This window comes from Paroedura picta, chromosome 1 (genome assembly GCF_049243985.1).
Source record: "Paroedura picta isolate Pp20150507F chromosome 1, Ppicta_v3.0, whole genome shotgun sequence".
In the NCBI taxonomy this organism is placed as follows: Eukaryota; Metazoa; Chordata; class Lepidosauria; order Squamata; family Gekkonidae; genus Paroedura; species Paroedura picta.
In genome coordinates, this window is record NC_135369.1 from 32,132,810 (window position 1) to 32,150,822 (window position 18,013).

Sequence of the window (18,013 nt, forward strand, 5' to 3'; positions counted from 1 at the left end):
GTTTTTACCTGTACTGTGATTTTCATCTGTAACCCACCTTAAACTGTGAGGCAGTTCTTTGCACTGGCGAGCCAATCGGGAGAGAGCGAATGGCCGTCACACCAGCCCTGTAACGGCCTGATTGGGTGCTGCCTTCCTGGTGCGAGCACCGCGCGGCTGCTCGACTCTCTATCAGCCCACCGGACCCGGTGCCTGGCAGGCTGATTGGCTGCGGCTGCAGGAGGACGTTGCAAAAGACGAGAGCCGGGGCAGGAGGGGAAAGACGTCTTAGGGCCGCGCTGCTCGAGGGGCTGGCGGAAGGGGTCCCATCGGGCAGGGGGTCCGGCGAGAGGAAATTAACAGCGCGCGCGAAGGGGACGGGAAAGCAGGAAGCCGGGGAGAGAAGAGACCGGAGCGACGCCTGAAGGAGCGGGGAAGGGGAAGCGCCCGGTGGGTCTCCCGGTGAAAGCGGGCACTCAACCCCCTGTGCCCAGGGGAGGCCGGATGCCAATGGAGCTGCTGAAGAAATGGCTGGGCCATCCGGAAGAGCTCTACAACCTGGTGAAGTTCAAGCTGGGCGGCTATAAGGCGGTGATGCCCCAGGCAGACGAGGTGAGTGAATCCACGCAGGAGAGCAGCCGGAAGGAAGAAAAGACCCTTTGTGCCATGTTACTGATGTTTCAGGGGTGGTGTGGCAGTTTTTGCCTCTGGATATTGCTGTAGACCAATACTGCTACTTACTCAGCAAAAAAAAGAAGAAAAAAAGAAAAAGAAAAAAAGTTAAGTTTATTTCATTCTTCTGCCCTTCCTTAAGGCAGTATTTGAGATTATTTTCCCCTGCATCTCTTATTTTAACAATGTCAAGTAGCTCAGGTTAAGGGAACCTAGCCTAAGTACACCCAGGGAGATTGCATGCCTTAGTCAGCATTTGAATCCAGATCTCCCTTTTTGCAATCTGCTGTGTGTAACTTACACTAAACATTGTCCTATCACAAGGCATTTCAGTTACAAATATTTTATGTAAGTAATCTGGTGTATAGGACTTGGGAGGGAGGAAAGAAAGCCAGATAATGAAAGTGAACTGTCAATGGATGGCAAGGTGATTTAACAGTGGGACCTACTAAAACTAGGTACCCTAACAGCATGTGTTATTAATGTCTCTGGCTTCATGGGGCCAAAAATTAAAGCATCTTTCCTCACTTCTGAGTTATCTTTCATATATACCTGGGAAATAGGGGCTAGGGCTTCCAGTTTACAATTTAACTTAATGATGTACATGGCTTCCTCCATGGAATACAATGTCCCATAGATAGGGGCTCTTCTGTTATCACTGTTATCCCTCTTTATCCCCTCCACATCCTCAGAATTAGGTTAGGTAATAGGTCTGATCCCTTGTTACCTTTATGGCTAAATTTAAAACTTGGATTTTCAGATAAATATCTCCTATCTACCACCAAGGGCTACAAGCTTGCAACCAAAAAAATACAGAATACAGTTCATAATTAACTTTAAAGGTACTTTATTAAATCATTTAAGTTCTATCTTTCTTGCCATACAGTGGAATTTCAGGGCAGTGTACGATGCTAGCCAAACCAGTGACAAATGAAAGATGGAAGCTTAAACCCAAAACAGAGAACCAACACAATTAAGCCTTTTCCCCCCCCACAAGTATAATGTCTCTCTCAGTGTCCATCCAAGATGTGTTGTGCGTGTGTGTGTGTGTGTGTGTGTGTGTGTGAAAAAGACCAGGGAGTAGTAAAAGAAGAAAGATTCCCCAAGGACTAATGTTGCTATAATTTCAGCATGTACACATTTTGCTAAAACTGTAAAGCAGCTTCAAAAATACCTACAGCTTTTATACCTGCTTGTTCCACATACAGAGACAGGAAGCCTCTGTGTTAGAAGACAACATCTGGGGAATGCCTAGGCCCCCAGGGAAAGCTGGTGACTACTGTGAAACAGGATGCTGAACTACTTGTACCATTGGTCTGATCCAGCAAGGCTCTTCATATTCTTACATTCTTTAAATGCTTTACTAGAATGTTGTTGTTGTTAGGTGCGAAGTCGTGTCCGACCCATCGCGACCCCATGGACAATGATCCTCCAGGCCTTCCTGTCCTTCCTGTAGAATAGGAATCTACAAATTATGTATGTAACTAGGAGTCAAGACCGTTGCATTGAGGAATACAATGGGTGCTAGATTAGGTGGGTGGAGTGGAAGAACTCTGCGGATGGCCTCCCCCAGGAGCTGGAAGGGCTGCGAGCAGCTGTTAGGGAACTCACCAGCAGGGGCAGCTCTCACACATCAGGGATCTGGAGCCTCCAAACCTCAGAAGGAAATAAAAGGAGGAGGGGGTGGTCAGGGATTGAGGATGGAAGGCAATTGGCTGGCTGCTGGACAGGCAAGCAAGCCGGTTGAAGGAGGAGGCACTCAGGAGCGGGACAGCCGCCCTGAGTGGGTGTTAAATGCTGAGTGGCACTTAAGCCATGAGACACGCTCCTCCTCCAATGCCTTACCAGAAACATATAGTGGAACAGCTGTGTGTCGTCCCCCCCCCCCCCCCCGTGGATAATTCAGTAAGTGATCTATGTGCAAGACATCCACTGCATTCAGGGTGCGTAATAATCTAATAAGCTTAAAAACAGAGACATCACCCTGCCAACAAAAGTGCATCTAGTCAAGGCTATGGTATTCCCAGTTGCAATGTATGGCTGTGAAAGTTGGACCATAAGGAAGGCCGAGCGTCAAAGAATTGAGGCTTTTGAACTCTGGTGCTGGAGAAGACTCTTGCGAGTCCCTTGGACTGCAAGGTGAACAAACCGGTCAGTCCTAGAGGAGATCAGCCCTGACTGCTCCTTAGAAGGCCAGATCCTAAAGATGAAACTCAAATACTTTTGCCACCTTATGAGAAGGAAGGACTCCCTGGAGAAGAGCCTAATGCTGGGAGTGATCGAGGGCAAAAGAAGAAGGGGACGACAGAGAATGAAGTGGCTGGATGGAGTCACTGAAGCAGTCGGTGCAAATTTAAATGGACTTCGGGGAATGGTACAGGACAGGAAGGCCTGGAGGATCATTGTCCATGGAGTCGCGATGGGTCAGACACAACTTCGCACTTAACAACAACAATAATCTAATGTGTATTTCACTGCCTTACATTGACATTTTGTCTGCAAATGTTGTAAATAAAATCTATCCTGTAACCTGGTAATAAGATGTTGGACTGACAGGGAATACAGTACATTAATAATGATGCACCTGACTGCCTTTGAAGTAGGAACACTTTCTCTTTGAAAGAGAAGTTGTGGCTGACTTGTGAATCCTTGAGGCAGTTTTCCTTCTATCAGCTGTTGCACCTAGGTACAGCAAATTGTTCTGATTTCTGAAGAATGCCAAAAAAATTTCCAACCTGACTATAGGTCAAGGTTACATCTTTCTTTCTGCTCAAAGAAATGAACTCTTTCTCATGCTTCATGTCAGGCTTTGGATAAAACTATATACCTTCAGTGAGGACTTCTGTATGGGCTAGCTTTTTATTTGCAAGAAATGTTTTTTTGTCGCCACCTCACAGGGTCAGTGTTCAGTTTTTCTGTTCACTACCACCATTTTATGTTTAATCCCCAATATACCATGCAATCCTGTGATGTAGGTTGTTATTTCTGTTTGGCTGATGACTTGTCCAGAGACAACTAGTGGATGATTTTTGTTTTAAAGAGCAGGGGGGTGGGTGTGATTTTCCCCTTTATAATGGTATCCTGGAATTAGTGCCAGGGGTTTTTCAGTCATGTTGTTGCTTCCTTCAACATATACTCAATGCTGAGAAAAATAAAGAATTATTTGTTTGCCAAGTAGACTGGTGTTCTTTCCTCTGAACCCACATATTTACACCCTCTCTGCCATCTGGGGATGGTGGTAGGTGCAGCGGCCCCAGATCATCATGCTTGACTGCATTGGGCAACAGGTGGTTCTGTTCCAGGGACGGCAGAAGCAGCTCCTGCTGCACCCCCACCCTGCTTCCTGGCCATTCAGCCCCTCTCCCCACCCATGCTCTTTCCGCAGGACATGCTCTGTGACAGCCTCCGCACCTGCTACACGTACCTGAATCAGACCAGCCGGAGCTTTGCTGCCGTCATCCGAGCGCTCGATGGAGAGCTGCGGTGAGTGGCAAGGGGGACAGGCCTGGTGTAGTGGTTAGGAGTGCAGACCTCTAATTTGGCATGCCAGGTTCGATTCTGCGCTCCCCCACATGCAGCCAGCTGGGTGACCTTGGGCTCCCCACAGCACTGAGAAAGCTGTTCTGACCGGGCAGCAATATCAGGGCTCTCTCAGCCTCACCCACCCCACAGGGTGTCCGTTGTGAGGAGAGGAAAGGGAAGGCAAATGTAAGCCGCTTTGAGCCTCCTTCAGATAGAGAAAAGCAGCATATAAGAACCAACTTTTCTTCTCATTCAAGCAATTTGGTGCGTCAAGGAAAGACTTAAGGGGGGGGGGGAACTAAGCCGCCAACCTTATCCTGGCTAGTAGTTGTCTTTCCTGGGGTCAAGGCAGAGAAGGTTTCTTTCTCAGGCTCTGCATCAGACATTTTTGTCACTGCAGGCTTCTCCTTTGGAAGCATGTAAGGTTCTTGCCTGCTTCTCTGAATGTGATTCATATAGCAGCCTTGTAAGGTAGGCTGCTGGACAATAAAATTTTGCAACTCTCCAACAGCCAAAGGGGTTTTGTGTTCAATTTGTTGTTGTTATGTGCGAAGTCGTGTCCGACCAATCGCGACCCCATGGACAATGATCCTCCAGGCCTTCCTGTCCTCTACCATTCCCTGGAGTCCATTTAAGTTTGCACCTACTGCTTCAGTGACTCCATCCAGCCACCTCATTCTCTGTCGTCCCCTTCTTCTTTTGCCCTCGATCGCTCCCAGCATTAGGCTCTTCTCCAGGGAGTCCTTCCTTCTCATGAGGTGGCCAAAATATTTGAGTTTCATCTTCAGGATCTGGCCTTCTAAAGAGCAGTCAGGGCTGATCTCCTCTAGGACTGACCGGTTTGTTCGCCTTGCAGTCCAAGGGACTCGCAAGAGTCTTCTCCAGCACCAGAGTTCAAAAGCCTCAATTCTTTGACGCTCGGCCTTCCTTATGGTCCAACTTTCGCAGCCATACATTGCAACTGGGAAGACCATAGCCTTGACTAAACGCACTTTTGTTGGCAGGGTGATGTCTCTGCTTTTTAGGATGCTGTCTAGATTTGCCATAGCTTTCCTCCCCAGGAGCAAGCGTCTTTTAATTTCTTTGCTGCAGTCCCCATCTGCAGTGATCTTGGAGCCCAGGAAAATAAAATCTGTCACTATCTCCATTTCTTCCCCATCTATTTGCCAGGAATTGAGCGGGCCGGATGCCATGATCTTTGTTTTCTTGATGTTGAGTTTCAAGCCAACTTTTGCACTCTCCTCCTTCACCCGCATCAACAGGCTCTTTAATTCCTCTTCACTTTCTGCCATTAGAGTGGTATCATCTGCATATCTGAGGTTGTTGATATTTCTCCCTGCAATCTTGATCCCAATTTGTGACTCCTCTAATCCCGCATTTCTCATGATGTGCTCTGCATACAAGTTAAATAGGCAAGGCGACAGTATACAGCCTTGCCGAACTCCTTTCTCAATTTTGAACCAGTCAGTGATTCCATGTTCAGTTCTCACTGTTGCTTCTTGACCTGCATATAAATTTCTCAAGAGACAAATAAGATGCTCTGGTATTCCCATCTCTTTAAGAACTTGCCACAATTTGTTGTGCTCCACACAATCAAAGGCTTTAGCATAGTCAATGAAGCAGAAGTAGACGTTCCTCTGGTACTCCCTAGCTTTCTCCATGATCCAGCGTATGTTGGCAATTTGATCTCTAGTTCCTCTGCCTCTTCGAAATCCTGCCTGTACTTCTGGAAGTTCTCGGTCCACATACTGCTGGAGCCTAGCTTGTAGGATTTTGAGCATAACTTTGCTAGCATGAGAAATTAGTGCAATGGTGCGGTAGTTTGAACATTCTTTGGCATTGCCCTTCTTTGGGATTGGAATGTAAACTGACCTTTTCCAATCCTGTGGCCATTGTTGAGTTTTCCAAATTTGCTGGCATATTGAGTGTAGCACTTTTACTGCATCGTCTTTTAAGATTTTGAATAGTTCAACTGGAATGCTGTCACCACCACTAGCTTTATTGTTACTCAGACTTCCTAAGGCCCATTTGACTTCACATTCCAGGATATCTGGCTCCAGGTCAGTAACTACCCCATTGTGGTCATCAGGGATGTTAAGCTCGCTCTTGTATAGTTCTTCTGTATAATTTTGCCACCTTTGTTTAATCTCTTCTGCTTCTGTGAGGTCCCTACCATTTTGGTCCCTTATCATACCCATCTTTGCATGAAACGTTCTCTTCATATCTCCAATTTTCTTGAAAAGATCTCTGGTCCTCCCGATTCTATTGTTTTCTTCTATTTGTTTGCACTGTTCATTTAAGAAGGCATTCTTATCTCTTCTAGCTTTTCTCTGGAATTCTGCATTCAGTTGGGTGTATCTTTCTCTTTCTCCCTTGCCTTTCACTTCCCTTCTCTCCTTAGCTATTTGTAAAGCTTCCTCAGACAGCCATTTTGATTTCTTGCATTTCTTTTTCTTTGGGATGGTTTTAGTTGCTACCTCTTGTACAATGTTGCGAACCTCCGTCCATAGTTCTTCAGGCACTCTGTCTATCAGATCTAATTCCTTAAATCTATTTGTCACCTCCACTGTGTATTCGTCGGGGATATGATTTAGTTCATACCTGAGTGGCCTAGTGCTTTTCCCTACTTTCTTCAATTTAAGCCTAAATTTTGCAACAAGAAGCTCATGATCTGAACCACAATCAGCTCCTGGTCTTGTTTTTATTGACTGGATAGAACTTTTCCATCTTTGGCTGCAGAGCACATAGTCAATCTGATTTCTGTGTTGACCGTCTGGTGATGTCCATGTGTAGAGTCGTCTCTTGGGTTGCTGGAAAAGAGTGTTTGCTATGACCATTGTATTCTCTTGACAAAATTCTACCAGCCTGTGCCCTGCTTCATTTTGTACTCCAAGGCCAAACTTGCCTGTTATCCCGGTTATCTTTTGGCTTCCTACTTTAGCATTCCAATCCCCCATGATGATAAGCACATCATTTTTGGGCGTTGCTTCTAGAAGGTGTTGTAGGGCTTCATAGAACTGATCAACTTCATCCTCTTCAGCAGCAGTGGTTGGGGCGTAGACCTGGATCACTGTGATGTTGAATGGTTTGCCTTGGATTCGCACTGAGATCATTCTGTCATTTTGGGGATTGTATCCCAAGACTGCTTTTCCTACTCTCTTATTGATTATGAAGGCTACTCCATTTCTTCTGCGAGATTCTTGTCCACAGTAGTATACCTGATGGTCATCTGAATTAAATTCACCCATTCCTGTCCATTTTAGTTCACTGATTCCTAAAATGTCGATGTTCAGTCTTGTCATTTCTTGTTTAACCACGTCCAGCTTGCCTTGATTCATGGATCTGACGTTCCAGGTTCCTATGGAATAAAAATCTTTACAGCATCGGACTGTCTTTTCGCCACCAGTTACTTCCACAACTGAGCGTCCTTTCGGCTTTGGCCCAGCCGCTTCATTCATTCTGGCGCTACTCGTACTAGCCGTCTGCTCATCCCCAGTAGCATATTGGACACCTTCCGACCTGAGGGGCTCATCTTCCAGCGTCATATCGTTATGCCTATTGGAACTGTCCATAGAGTTTTCATGGCAAAGATACTGGAGTGGTTTGCCATTTCCTTCTCCAGTGGATCACCTTTTGTCAGAGCTCTCAGCTATGACCTGTCCGTCTTGGGTGGCCCTGCACGGCATAGCTCATAGCTTCACTGAACTACGCAAGCCCCCTTGCCACAACAAGGCAGCGATCCTTGAAGGGGGTGTGTTCAATACCTGTTAGGAAAATTTCATGTTTCCCTTTGATCTCTGACCTCCTCCCAGCAGACTCCCTCAGCTCTGTTAAAATGGAACCTTGTGGGATTTAGTCCACCCATTGACCGAGGGACCCCCGAGGACGGGAGAATTGCTGGGAGAGGGTCAGCTGAAAAATGTGGCACTGTTCAGAGGCCAGACCCAGATGTTTTCTCCAGATGGGCATTCAGGTAATAACGTGTCCTTCCTTGTTCTTCACAGCAACGTGACATGCATCTTCTACTTGGTTCTCCGAGCCATGGACACCATTGAGGACGACATGACCATCAGTCTAGAAACCAAGGTCCCCATGCTAGAGAACTTTCACTCCTACCTGTACCAGCCAGACTGGAAATTCATGGGGAGCAAGGGCAAAGACAGGCAGTTGCTAGAGGACTTCCCAACGGTGAGCAGGCTTGCCTGTTCAGGTCTCTCATTACTTGGTTTTTAAACTGGTAGTCCGTCCTTTGCATAGATTCAGAGGACATAATCAAAGCTCATTCTGTATTCCTACCATGAGTGAATTGCCTGTTATGGTCCTACAGCTGCAGAGTTTGCACTGTGCCGCCTGATAATGTTTTAATTAATTGTTGAGTATTTTCAAAGCCTTGTGTATTGGAACAACAGAGTCTTTGCTTGTCCACAGATATGGTACTGAAACAAATTGGTTAACAATCCTTGTAAAACAAATTCAATTTGTAAAAATTCACAGTTGTAAGGGTGGTCCAAGACATACATCAGTTGTATGTTGCACTGGTTCGGAGAAAGGGAAGGTTATTGATCAGCAGTGCTTCTGGGAAGTGTTCAGGCTCTAGAACAAGAGAGAGCCACCCCAAATGCCAATCTGGCCTTACTTTTGTAACTTGCATAGGCTTAAGACGTTGTTGTCTCTTCCCCTCTCCCCTGCACCAACTCCAGTTCTTTTGAAGGAGGCAACATGCTTGATTCTGCTATACAATATACTGATTGGTCCTTCAGGACAGGAGTAGCTAAGTGGAGTGTCTATTTCAAAAGCAGCACTTTTCACTGCAGAAAAATCCACGGGTATGTGGAATACCAAATGGCTGGCATTGCTATACTACTGCGAAAGCCTCTTGTACCCAGGAAGGTTCCTGTCCCAGAAATCACCAACCTCCAGCTGCGGCCTCATGATAGGCTTGCAGTGTGTTTGGCTTTGAGGGTGTTTTGCTGAAGTGAAGGTATGTTATGGCTTCCTGGAAACCTGTGACTTCCAGTATGTCAGTAGAAGCAGCTGCAGGGCAAGAATGTTACCCTTCAGGTATCCTGATTGATGACTGGTCTGATTTTGACATGTTGAAAGAGCTATCAGGATGGTCTCCTTGTTATTTACTGCTTGTCTGTTTCTTTTGCTTGAAATTTCTGCCTTAGATCTCTTGGGAATTTCGGAACCTGGCAAAGGTCTATCAAGACATCATTGCCGACGTTTGCCAAATGGGGGGACCTGGGATTGCTGAGTTCCTGAAGAAGAAGGTGGATTCCAAGCAGGATTGGGATGAGGTGAGTGTAATGGAGGGGGCAGAAGAGGCTGAGGATTCCCCCTGCGAGACTTGCAGGCTGGTTGGCGGGCAGAACCTCTGTGATGTATACCTTTAGTAAATAGGTCGGTGAGGATCATAGAAAGTTGGCAATGTGAGCAGCCATCACAAATTTACCAGTTAGTTTCTCAGTTGTCATCTTTATGATAGAGATATTTTTACTTTGCTGTCTAAGTTTGCATTTGATGGGCTGTAGTTGGAGGTACCATGGTCACATGCTGGCCACTGATCTTTAGGAGTGCTGTGATGGCCCTGGGCTTGGGAGCCTCTGGAACAATTGCTTTCTGGACTGAAGAGTTCCCAGTTCTTTGAACTCCTACTGCCCACCATCAAAGGAAATGGGGAGAACAATCTCAGAACAAAGGACGTAGCATGTAAGCTATGGACTCCCTAAAGTTCTCTCATTTGGAAACTGCTTGAGTAAAGCTGTACTTATATGTGAAGTTAATAGAGATCACTTCTCCTTGGTCATTCGACTTGATGGACAAGACAAAGGTGGAGATGAATGACAAAATATTTAACAGCAAATAAAATATTTAATAACTGTTGTCTATGGATGACCTTACTATGTAAAGTAGAACTGGCTCTCAATTAAAGGGTACCCCTGGCAAGGGTACACCATCTGAAGAAGTGTGCATGTACATGAAAGGTTGCATCCAGAATGTTGGTCTTAGACCTAGGATGGGGCTCAGTGAATGCTTGGCCATATGGTTGGTGTACTGCCCACCTAATGCACCACCAGGTGACGTCTCTGACAACCTAGAGGCGCTGGCTGCCTGGGCCTTGCAGTTCCCCAGACTGTTAGTTCTGGGTGACTTCCATGTCCATGCCAGCCTCTGGGCATGGCACAGACCTAGTATTGGCCGTGGAGACAGGTTGTCACTGGTCCCCCCCCCCCCCCCGGCATGCCACACCCTGAATTTGATCTTTCACGCAGCGGTAGATTGTTCCATGGTCAGACCACAGTGCCTTGAAGGCAAAGTGGATAGATTACTAATACCACCCCCTCCCTGTATGGGCCACCCACAGAGACGTATGGATCCAGATGTTTTCCTGAATGCTCTGTGGAACTCGATGCTACTTGGTGACCTACTAGACCGGGTGCTGGCCTAATGGATGAGATCACTCCCCAATGTCCTCCTTGGCCCCGTCTCAAACAGGCTCCTTGGTACACAAAGGAGCTGTTTGAGAGGAAATGGGAACTGAGACTGGTAGAGCAAGTCTGAAGGAAGATGCACAACAAAACTTCAAGAAAATCTTATAGGATGCTTATGAAAGCCTATTATGGTCTTCTTTCCCCCCGCACAGAGCACCTTTTTTACAGAACCTACACATACCAGTTAGACATTAAAGGCCCTTATCAAAACACTTATTTGTTTCACGAAAATAAACATTTCCCCCTAAACCAATCCACAAAACCTTACTTGAAGCCAAGTAAGGGCCTGGCTAAGCAGATGCTCCATTCCTTGTTTGAGGGCAAGAACATTTTCTTCCCCCACTTAAGCTGAGGCTGGGCCACCTCCTCCTATCTAGTGGAGCTCCATGGACTCTGATTGGCTGGCAGTCACTTGGTATCACATGAAGCCAAAATCATAAGGATGGGTTCATAGCCCTGTAGGAGAGGCGGGACTAAGGATGATTTTCGCAATGCCGAAACTACATCTCCGGGCTGCTCCTTGCCAGTTGCTTACTTAGTTATTTATTATGTGCCTCTCTCCGAAGAGCTCTGGGCTGCCTAATCTCCCCTCTTCCATTTTATCCTTGCAACAACTTTTGTGAAGTCAGGTGAGAGTTCTTGAAGTCAGTGGAGTGAATTTTTTTTTTTACTGACAGTCTGACTCTCATAGGGTAGGTGGGACACATACCTGCTCTGGGGCTACTTGGTCAGGGCCTCTCCCTCCCTTGCAAACACACAACCACAGACTTACAGAGATGCCCTTCCTCCTCCCCTTTTCCCTACTTACCTGTTGGTTTCCCAACCTCCTCCTTGTTTCCTCCCCCTCCCTCCCTTGTAAACACACCCACCCACAGACTCTCTTCCCTTCCCCCCTCCTGTTTCCCCATTTAACTGTTGGTTTCTCAACCTCACTCCCTCCCAAGCAAACACACACTCCCACAGATACTCCCCATTCTCTCCCTCTTCCTGTTTACCTGCTCCTCCACTGCTGCCTTGGCTAAGGTGACCAGATTGTCCCACTTTTGGAGGGACATCTGGGGGCACCTGGCAAATTGTACTTGTGTTGCAATTAAATATATATATATATATATATATATATATATATATATATATATATATATATATATATATATATATATATATATATAACAATGCTATTTTTACATTCTATGCATTCTATGAAAATGTTTGTTGCTCCATATAGACCAAATTTTTAATCAAGATCTGCCCCGGTCAATGGTGTCCTGCTTCAGGGACAGTGGAGCCACTGGCTCACCCTATTGCGGCGCATGCAGTGCCTGATTAGGCCCCCAGGGCCGGCACACCTTCTTCCAAAACCCCGGGGATGGAGCAGCTGCTGCCTTAGCCCCCGTTGGGCCCTCACATCTTCTAGCGCACTCCATAGGCGAGACTATGGACATCATGTCCATATTCATTTCCATTTGATGATGAGTGCCAGGAGATGTGTCCCACATCAACAAGTAAATTTGTGTGTTGGTTCAAGCATTGCTTTTTCCTAAAACAGTAGAGTGTAACAAGACAATCAGACAATTGACAGCAATACTCCTGCTGACAGCTTGCTATGTGGCTCCTAAGGCTTTGGCAAAGTTGCTAGACCTTGGTTGCACTTGTCCTGACCACCACAACCCTCTAGGGCAGGGGTGGGCAAACAGTGGCTCTCCAGATGTCTTTGGACTACAATTACCATGACTCCCCATCAGCATTATGCAGTAATGGTGAAATAAGTGAAGGATCTTTCCTCAAATCAGGATTTGGATGGGCTTCTCTGTCCTCCTCCAGATCTGTTTTGGTGACAGTTGAGCCTGTGGGCTGTCAGTTCTGGGCAAAGCTGGCAAGGTGCCTTGCTGTGGAGTCATGGGGTGGTTTTGCATGAACATGATTATTCCTTAAGGTCTATAGAACCCAAACCATGTGTGAAACATCCCCCACTGATCAAATACAGAAAACTTCCCCAGCATGGCTTTCCAGAGGACGGGATGCATGACTGTGGGGCTGGTTAGCATATAAATCTATGCCTGCATGGATCATTCGTTAGTCTACAGGAAAATGGCCTTGGGAGGGCAACGGCGAGGTGCACCTGGCTGTTTTTGTGAAAAAAAAGTGAAACTTTTCAACCCCTTACAGTATTGCCACTATGTTTCTGGCCTGGTTGGGATCGGCCTCTCCCGGCTCTTCTCTGCATCCAAGCTGGAAGATCCCATCATTGGACAAGACACGGATCTGGCCAACTCCGCGGGCCTCTTCCTGCAAAAAAACAACATCATTCGAGACTACCTGGAGGACCAAGTAGAAGGCAGAGAATTCTGGCCCAGAGAGGTAAAAGAAGGGAGGGACGAGGGGGCAGAAGGAGGTCATTTGCATCAACTTTATGTATGCTTATCCATGCCGGTTTTACATTCCCATTTGTTTTTTAACATTTGCAACAAACTGCTGTGAAAAGTACAAAAATCATAGCACAGAAGTAGAAATCCAAACTAAAATAAATCTCACCTCTGCTGACCTGCTTGGGCTCAACCTCTCAAGGCTGCCTAAGAAGTGGTCTTAGATAAACCACATTGTCTCAAACAACCACCCCTGTCTGTAATACGGAGATACTGACACTGGCCTACATTACAGGGCAGTTTATTTTTATTATATTTATATACTGCCCTCCCGGAAGGCTCAGGGCGGTTTACATAGAACAGTTGTAATATCAGAAACACTGGAAATGCATATGTAAATGCCATTATGCAAAACAGATTATTTTCTCTCAATATTTAGGGCTTTTTGTGCCCTTGATGGTAGACAATGGGATTTTTATTAGTACAGGGCTGTTGCCACCTTTCAGCACCAGGTCCTACAGATATGTCATCCCCAGGCTGTGAGGGGTTTCTGAAGGTCAGAACGAACCCCATGAGCCAAACACAAAGACACTGGCAGCCAGGGTGGCTCCTCAGAATGGGCATGATGCGTTCCCACCAATTAGCCCTGACAACAATTGGCTGCAGCCACTTTCTGTGCACCACTGGCAGATTCCAGGTTGTCTTCAAGGGCAGCCTGATGCCCAATGCATTACTGTAGTCCCCTCTGCAAGGATCTGGATGTGCAGACCCTCTTGAGTCTCAAAAGAGTGAGTAGGCAAAGCAGAGGCAGGAGATAAGGCATTCCTGGCCACAGTGCAGAGCTGGGTTCATCAACCTGTCCCTCTGAGCTTTTAACCTGCTCTGCCCCCTGAACATTGTGAGCAACAGTCTTCCTGTCAATGACAAAATAAGTGACTCAGATCTTCTTTTAAAAATGCACAAATGTTAAGGGGGAAATGATTTTGGCGATTTGACTTTTTTGGTGAATTGTGTGTGGGTTTTGTTTTGCTTTAGTAGGGAGACGGTGAATTAAGTGTTGGCTTTAACTCAGAACTGTGGAAGAGCCCCCAGTTAAAATGTTTGTGGACTGTTCTCAGGTTTGGAGCAAGTATGTGAAGAAACTTTCTGATCTGGCCATGCCAGAGAATATCGACAAGGCTGTTCAGTGCATGAATGAGCTCATCACCGACACACTCCATCACGTTCCGGACATCTTGACCTACTTATCCCAGCTGAGAAACCAAAGCGTGTTCAATTTCTGTGCTATTCCCCAGGTAGGTTGGATAGTCTGGGGGTTTGTCGTGCACTACCATGGCTTCAGAGCCTCCAGTGTAAAAATTAAGATGAATTCCAACTCCTGCTGGACCATTTGAGGGGAGGGGAGGGAATGGCCGGGCACCCCTCCATCGTGTCTGGACACAGCTCCCCTGGGATGCACCAAGGGCCTGGCACCCCTCCATCATGTCCATACATCATGTCCAATAACACCTCCTTGAAGAATGGTCTAATAAATATGAAAATAATAAATATGTAGATATGTGACATCAAGTCATAACTGACTGACTTTGATCCCAGCAAGGGGATGTCAAGGCAAGTAAGAAGTGGAGGTGGTTTGCCTTTGCCTTCCCCTGCAGAACTTTCCTTGATGTACACTGCTTAGCTTCTGAGATCTGACAAAATCAGGCTACTCCATGCCGCTTTCCCTCCCATTCCATAAACACAGGTTAATATACTGGAAAATAGCTATTGGGTTGGCTTGTATCTACTTTGAAGTCTGCATTATTTAGCTGGTTTGTTTTCTGGGTTTTTAATTTATGGGTTCTCTCTTGTATGTATCTTCCCAGTACTAGTTTGCTAAGCTTTGTGATCTGATGTGTCAAACCTTGATCACAAGTCAAGAATCTGGGCTCAGGTAGGTTTTATACATGTGTGCGCTGGTGAAACCTTAGTGGCTGGCTTGGTGAGAATTTGGTCCCCAAACAGTTCATGATTCCATTTTCACAATCAGCAGAAGCAGAGTAAACCACACCCAGTAGGCTCCTGATGTGGGATTTTGTATTGCATTATGTTGGCTCGCTATTGGGGGCATCTTGCAGCCCAGAATAGACACAGTCCTGGTACGGCCCTCTCTGGTAGAAGCCCTGCGATGTGCTGATGCCTTTCCTCCCTCCGCCACAGGTGATGGCCATTGCCACTTTGGCTGCCTGCTACAACAACAAGCAGGTTTTCAGAGGGGTGGTGAAGATCCGGAAGGGACAAGCCGTCACCCTGATGATGGATGCCACCAATATCGATGCTGTCAAAGCCATCATGTACCAGTACGTGGAAGAGGTAAGTTGGGCAGCAGGAGTGCAGTCTTTATACAAGAATTCTTCTTGGTGGTTCTAATGCCAGGAATGCTCAGATGCTTACTGTGCTGTTTAAACAATGCAAAAGGGTACAGTATCACCCTAGAATCAAAACATACATTGTGAACAGTAGAATAAGAGGGAAGCCAGTTACTGGCTGAAAAGTTAAGAATTGGTTTGTCCGTACTGGCCTCTGCATAGTGACCCAGGACTTTCTTGGTGGTCTCCCTTCTAAAAACTGACTAAATAGGCCAACCCTACTTAGCTCCTGAGAGCTGACAAAGCTCTGCTAGCCTGGCCTATCTAAGTCAGGACATTGAAAGCTCTAAATAAAGGCCGTATCCTAGTATTAGTGGGCCATACCTTCAAATATGACCACAGTTCTCTTGGTGGATCATGAGACCTCTTTACCATCTGTGCATTCTTCTCTCATTAGATCTACCAGAAGATCCCAAGCACTGATCCTTCTTCCAGCAGAACTCAACAGATCATCGCTTCCATCCGATCCCTGAGTGTCCCCAGCGGCGCCCTCATCTCCCGAGCCCATTACTCACCCATCTATCTGTCCTGTGTCATCCTCTTGGCTGCCTTGAGCTGGCACTATCTGAGCACCTTCTCAAAAGTGACAGAGGAATATGGGCGAGAACTGAGCACAGAGCTCTAAGCTCTCCACTCTTAACCTCTGCCTCCCGTATTTTGTGCCACAACATTGTCAGGATCGCTGCTGAATCCTGCCATGAGTTAGCATGAGTTTCTCCATCTTCGTTTGCCTTGCCTTTTCTCTGATTTGTTCTTGGGGCCCTATGTAACCCAAGGCCCATAAATTATGCTTGCATGCCTGAAACTGAAACTATGTTGCTACCTCCTGTTATCACAGGGAGCTGTGAATTATTTGTCTTTTGAACCTACCGGCTGGGTCTGCCTTTTGTAACCATAACATCTTATCTTGTCCGGAGACGACCAAGGACGTGCGAGATGTAACACTATGGTTTATGGCACCTGGTGCCTCCTTTCCCCCTCCCCTGGGAACTTTCAAGTTTTAGGCGGGAGAACTCTATTGATAAGGGGAGGCAAATCTGTCCTCAGGCAGATTTGACTTCCTTAGCTTAGGTGTATGAAGTAACTTCTCAATAAACGCTTTCTTTAATAAAGAAGCTTGTTGTGAGTTCTTGCAACGCTTGACATTAAGTCAAATCTCACAACACCTTTTGCCTGCCAACATGCAGGACGAAGGCAACAACTATGGTGAGCAGGACGAGGACCTGTACAGGGATTACACTCAAGACGAGCTGCCTGCGTCGGGCTTGTTTGGCTCGGGGATGGCAAGAGCCTTGAGTGAAGCAACCCCGGGTCCCTCAGAGTTCCTGGAGAGACACATCACCGAGCGCAGGCGGTTATGGAAGTACGACCACCTGACCGGGGATGAGCTGTGGCCAGACAAGCTGCCCGCGGGGGTCCCAGACTGTGGAATGGCGGTGACCCTGGAGGTGCAGGAGCTGCAGCAGAGAATCAGCCGGGTGACCGACTGGATGCACTCGGTGTCGGGAGAACTGGCACCAGAATCACAGCGCGAGGTGAGGCGCCTTTTGCGGGAGCTGCAAGCGGACGCCCGAGGGCCAAGCGGCCGACGACCCTGTGAGAGCAGAAGGTGAGAGTTCTTGAAGTCAGTGGAAGGCACCGTGGCTGGAGCTGAGACCGCGGCCCTGGCAGCTGCGGGAGCAGCAGCGCACCCTTCGGACGAGGAGGACTACTACGGCGACCTAGAAGGTGCTGCAGCCGGACGGAGGGAAGAACCCCCGGCGGGGGCCCGAGGAGAGGACCAGGCCGGGGCCGGAGGGGCTGGAGCAGCACAAGCAGCGGAGCGGCTGCGGACGGCGCAGCAGGAGTTGCGGCTGCAGCAGGAGCGGCCACGGGAGTGGGGCGCGGGGAGCGGCCGCGTCCCTGAGGGGCGAGGCAGCTGAGGGTTTGGGCCCCTAACCGACTGCCCCCGCAGCTCCGTGGAGTAGAAATGCGGAGCACCTACAAATTTAAGGCTCATTTCTCGGGAGACTCAGCGGCTTTCCTGGGGTTCCTGGTCCACCTCCAAGCCTACATGATGGACATGGGCTTTACGTTTCAAGACACCGCCGAACGTATCCGGTTCATGGGAGAGTGCTTGGAGGGAGAGGCGGCGAAGTGGTTCATGGACCTCTATCGCTACAACCCACGGGCGGTGCGAAACTACAACCACTTTGTGAGAACCATGCGCCTGATGTATGTGGACCCGTTCGAGAGGGAGACGGCGGAAAAGCACCTCAAGGCGCTCAAGCAAGGGTCGAAGACGGTGGCAGAGTACGCCCGGGAGTTCAGGAAGCTGTCCGCGGCGGTGCCGAACTGGACGGAGCCACAGAGGGTGAATGCTTTCGTAGGGGGACTCTCCGGGAACCTGGCTCGCAAATGCCTCCACCTGGACGACCCCGCGACCGTGATGGGATGGGTGCACCTGGCTGGTGAGATGGAAAACCGTCTGCTCCGGGCAGCTGAGTTCGGCGGGGGCAAGGAAAAGGCGGGTGTGAAGACCTCAACATCTAAGAAGCCCAAGCCAAAGGCCAAGGCGGATTCCAGTGAACGGGCT

General features: G+C 47.7%; 1 protein-coding gene across 2 annotated transcripts; it reads left to right on the forward strand.

Moving 5' to 3' along the window:
- Positions 1-171: 171 nt before the first annotated feature.
- Positions 172-16,553, forward strand: LOC143835220 (squalene synthase-like). Of its 2 annotated transcripts, XM_077332543.1 has the most exons (8): positions 172-591; positions 4,037-4,134; positions 8,178-8,361; positions 9,345-9,473; positions 12,834-13,025; positions 14,149-14,325; positions 15,230-15,382; positions 15,836-16,553. In XM_077332543.1, the coding sequence occupies exons 1-8, from the start codon at positions 484-486 to the stop codon at positions 16,061-16,063; spliced, it is 1,269 nt and encodes a 422-aa protein (XP_077188658.1). In that variant the 5' UTR covers positions 172-483; the 3' UTR covers positions 16,064-16,553. The 2 variants fall into 2 exon arrangements, with proteins under 2 accessions (XP_077188658.1, XP_077188667.1); XM_077332552.1 differs by lacking the exon at positions 4,037-4,134 and having other exon boundaries at positions 173-591.
- Positions 16,554-18,013: the final 1,460 nt, after the last annotated feature.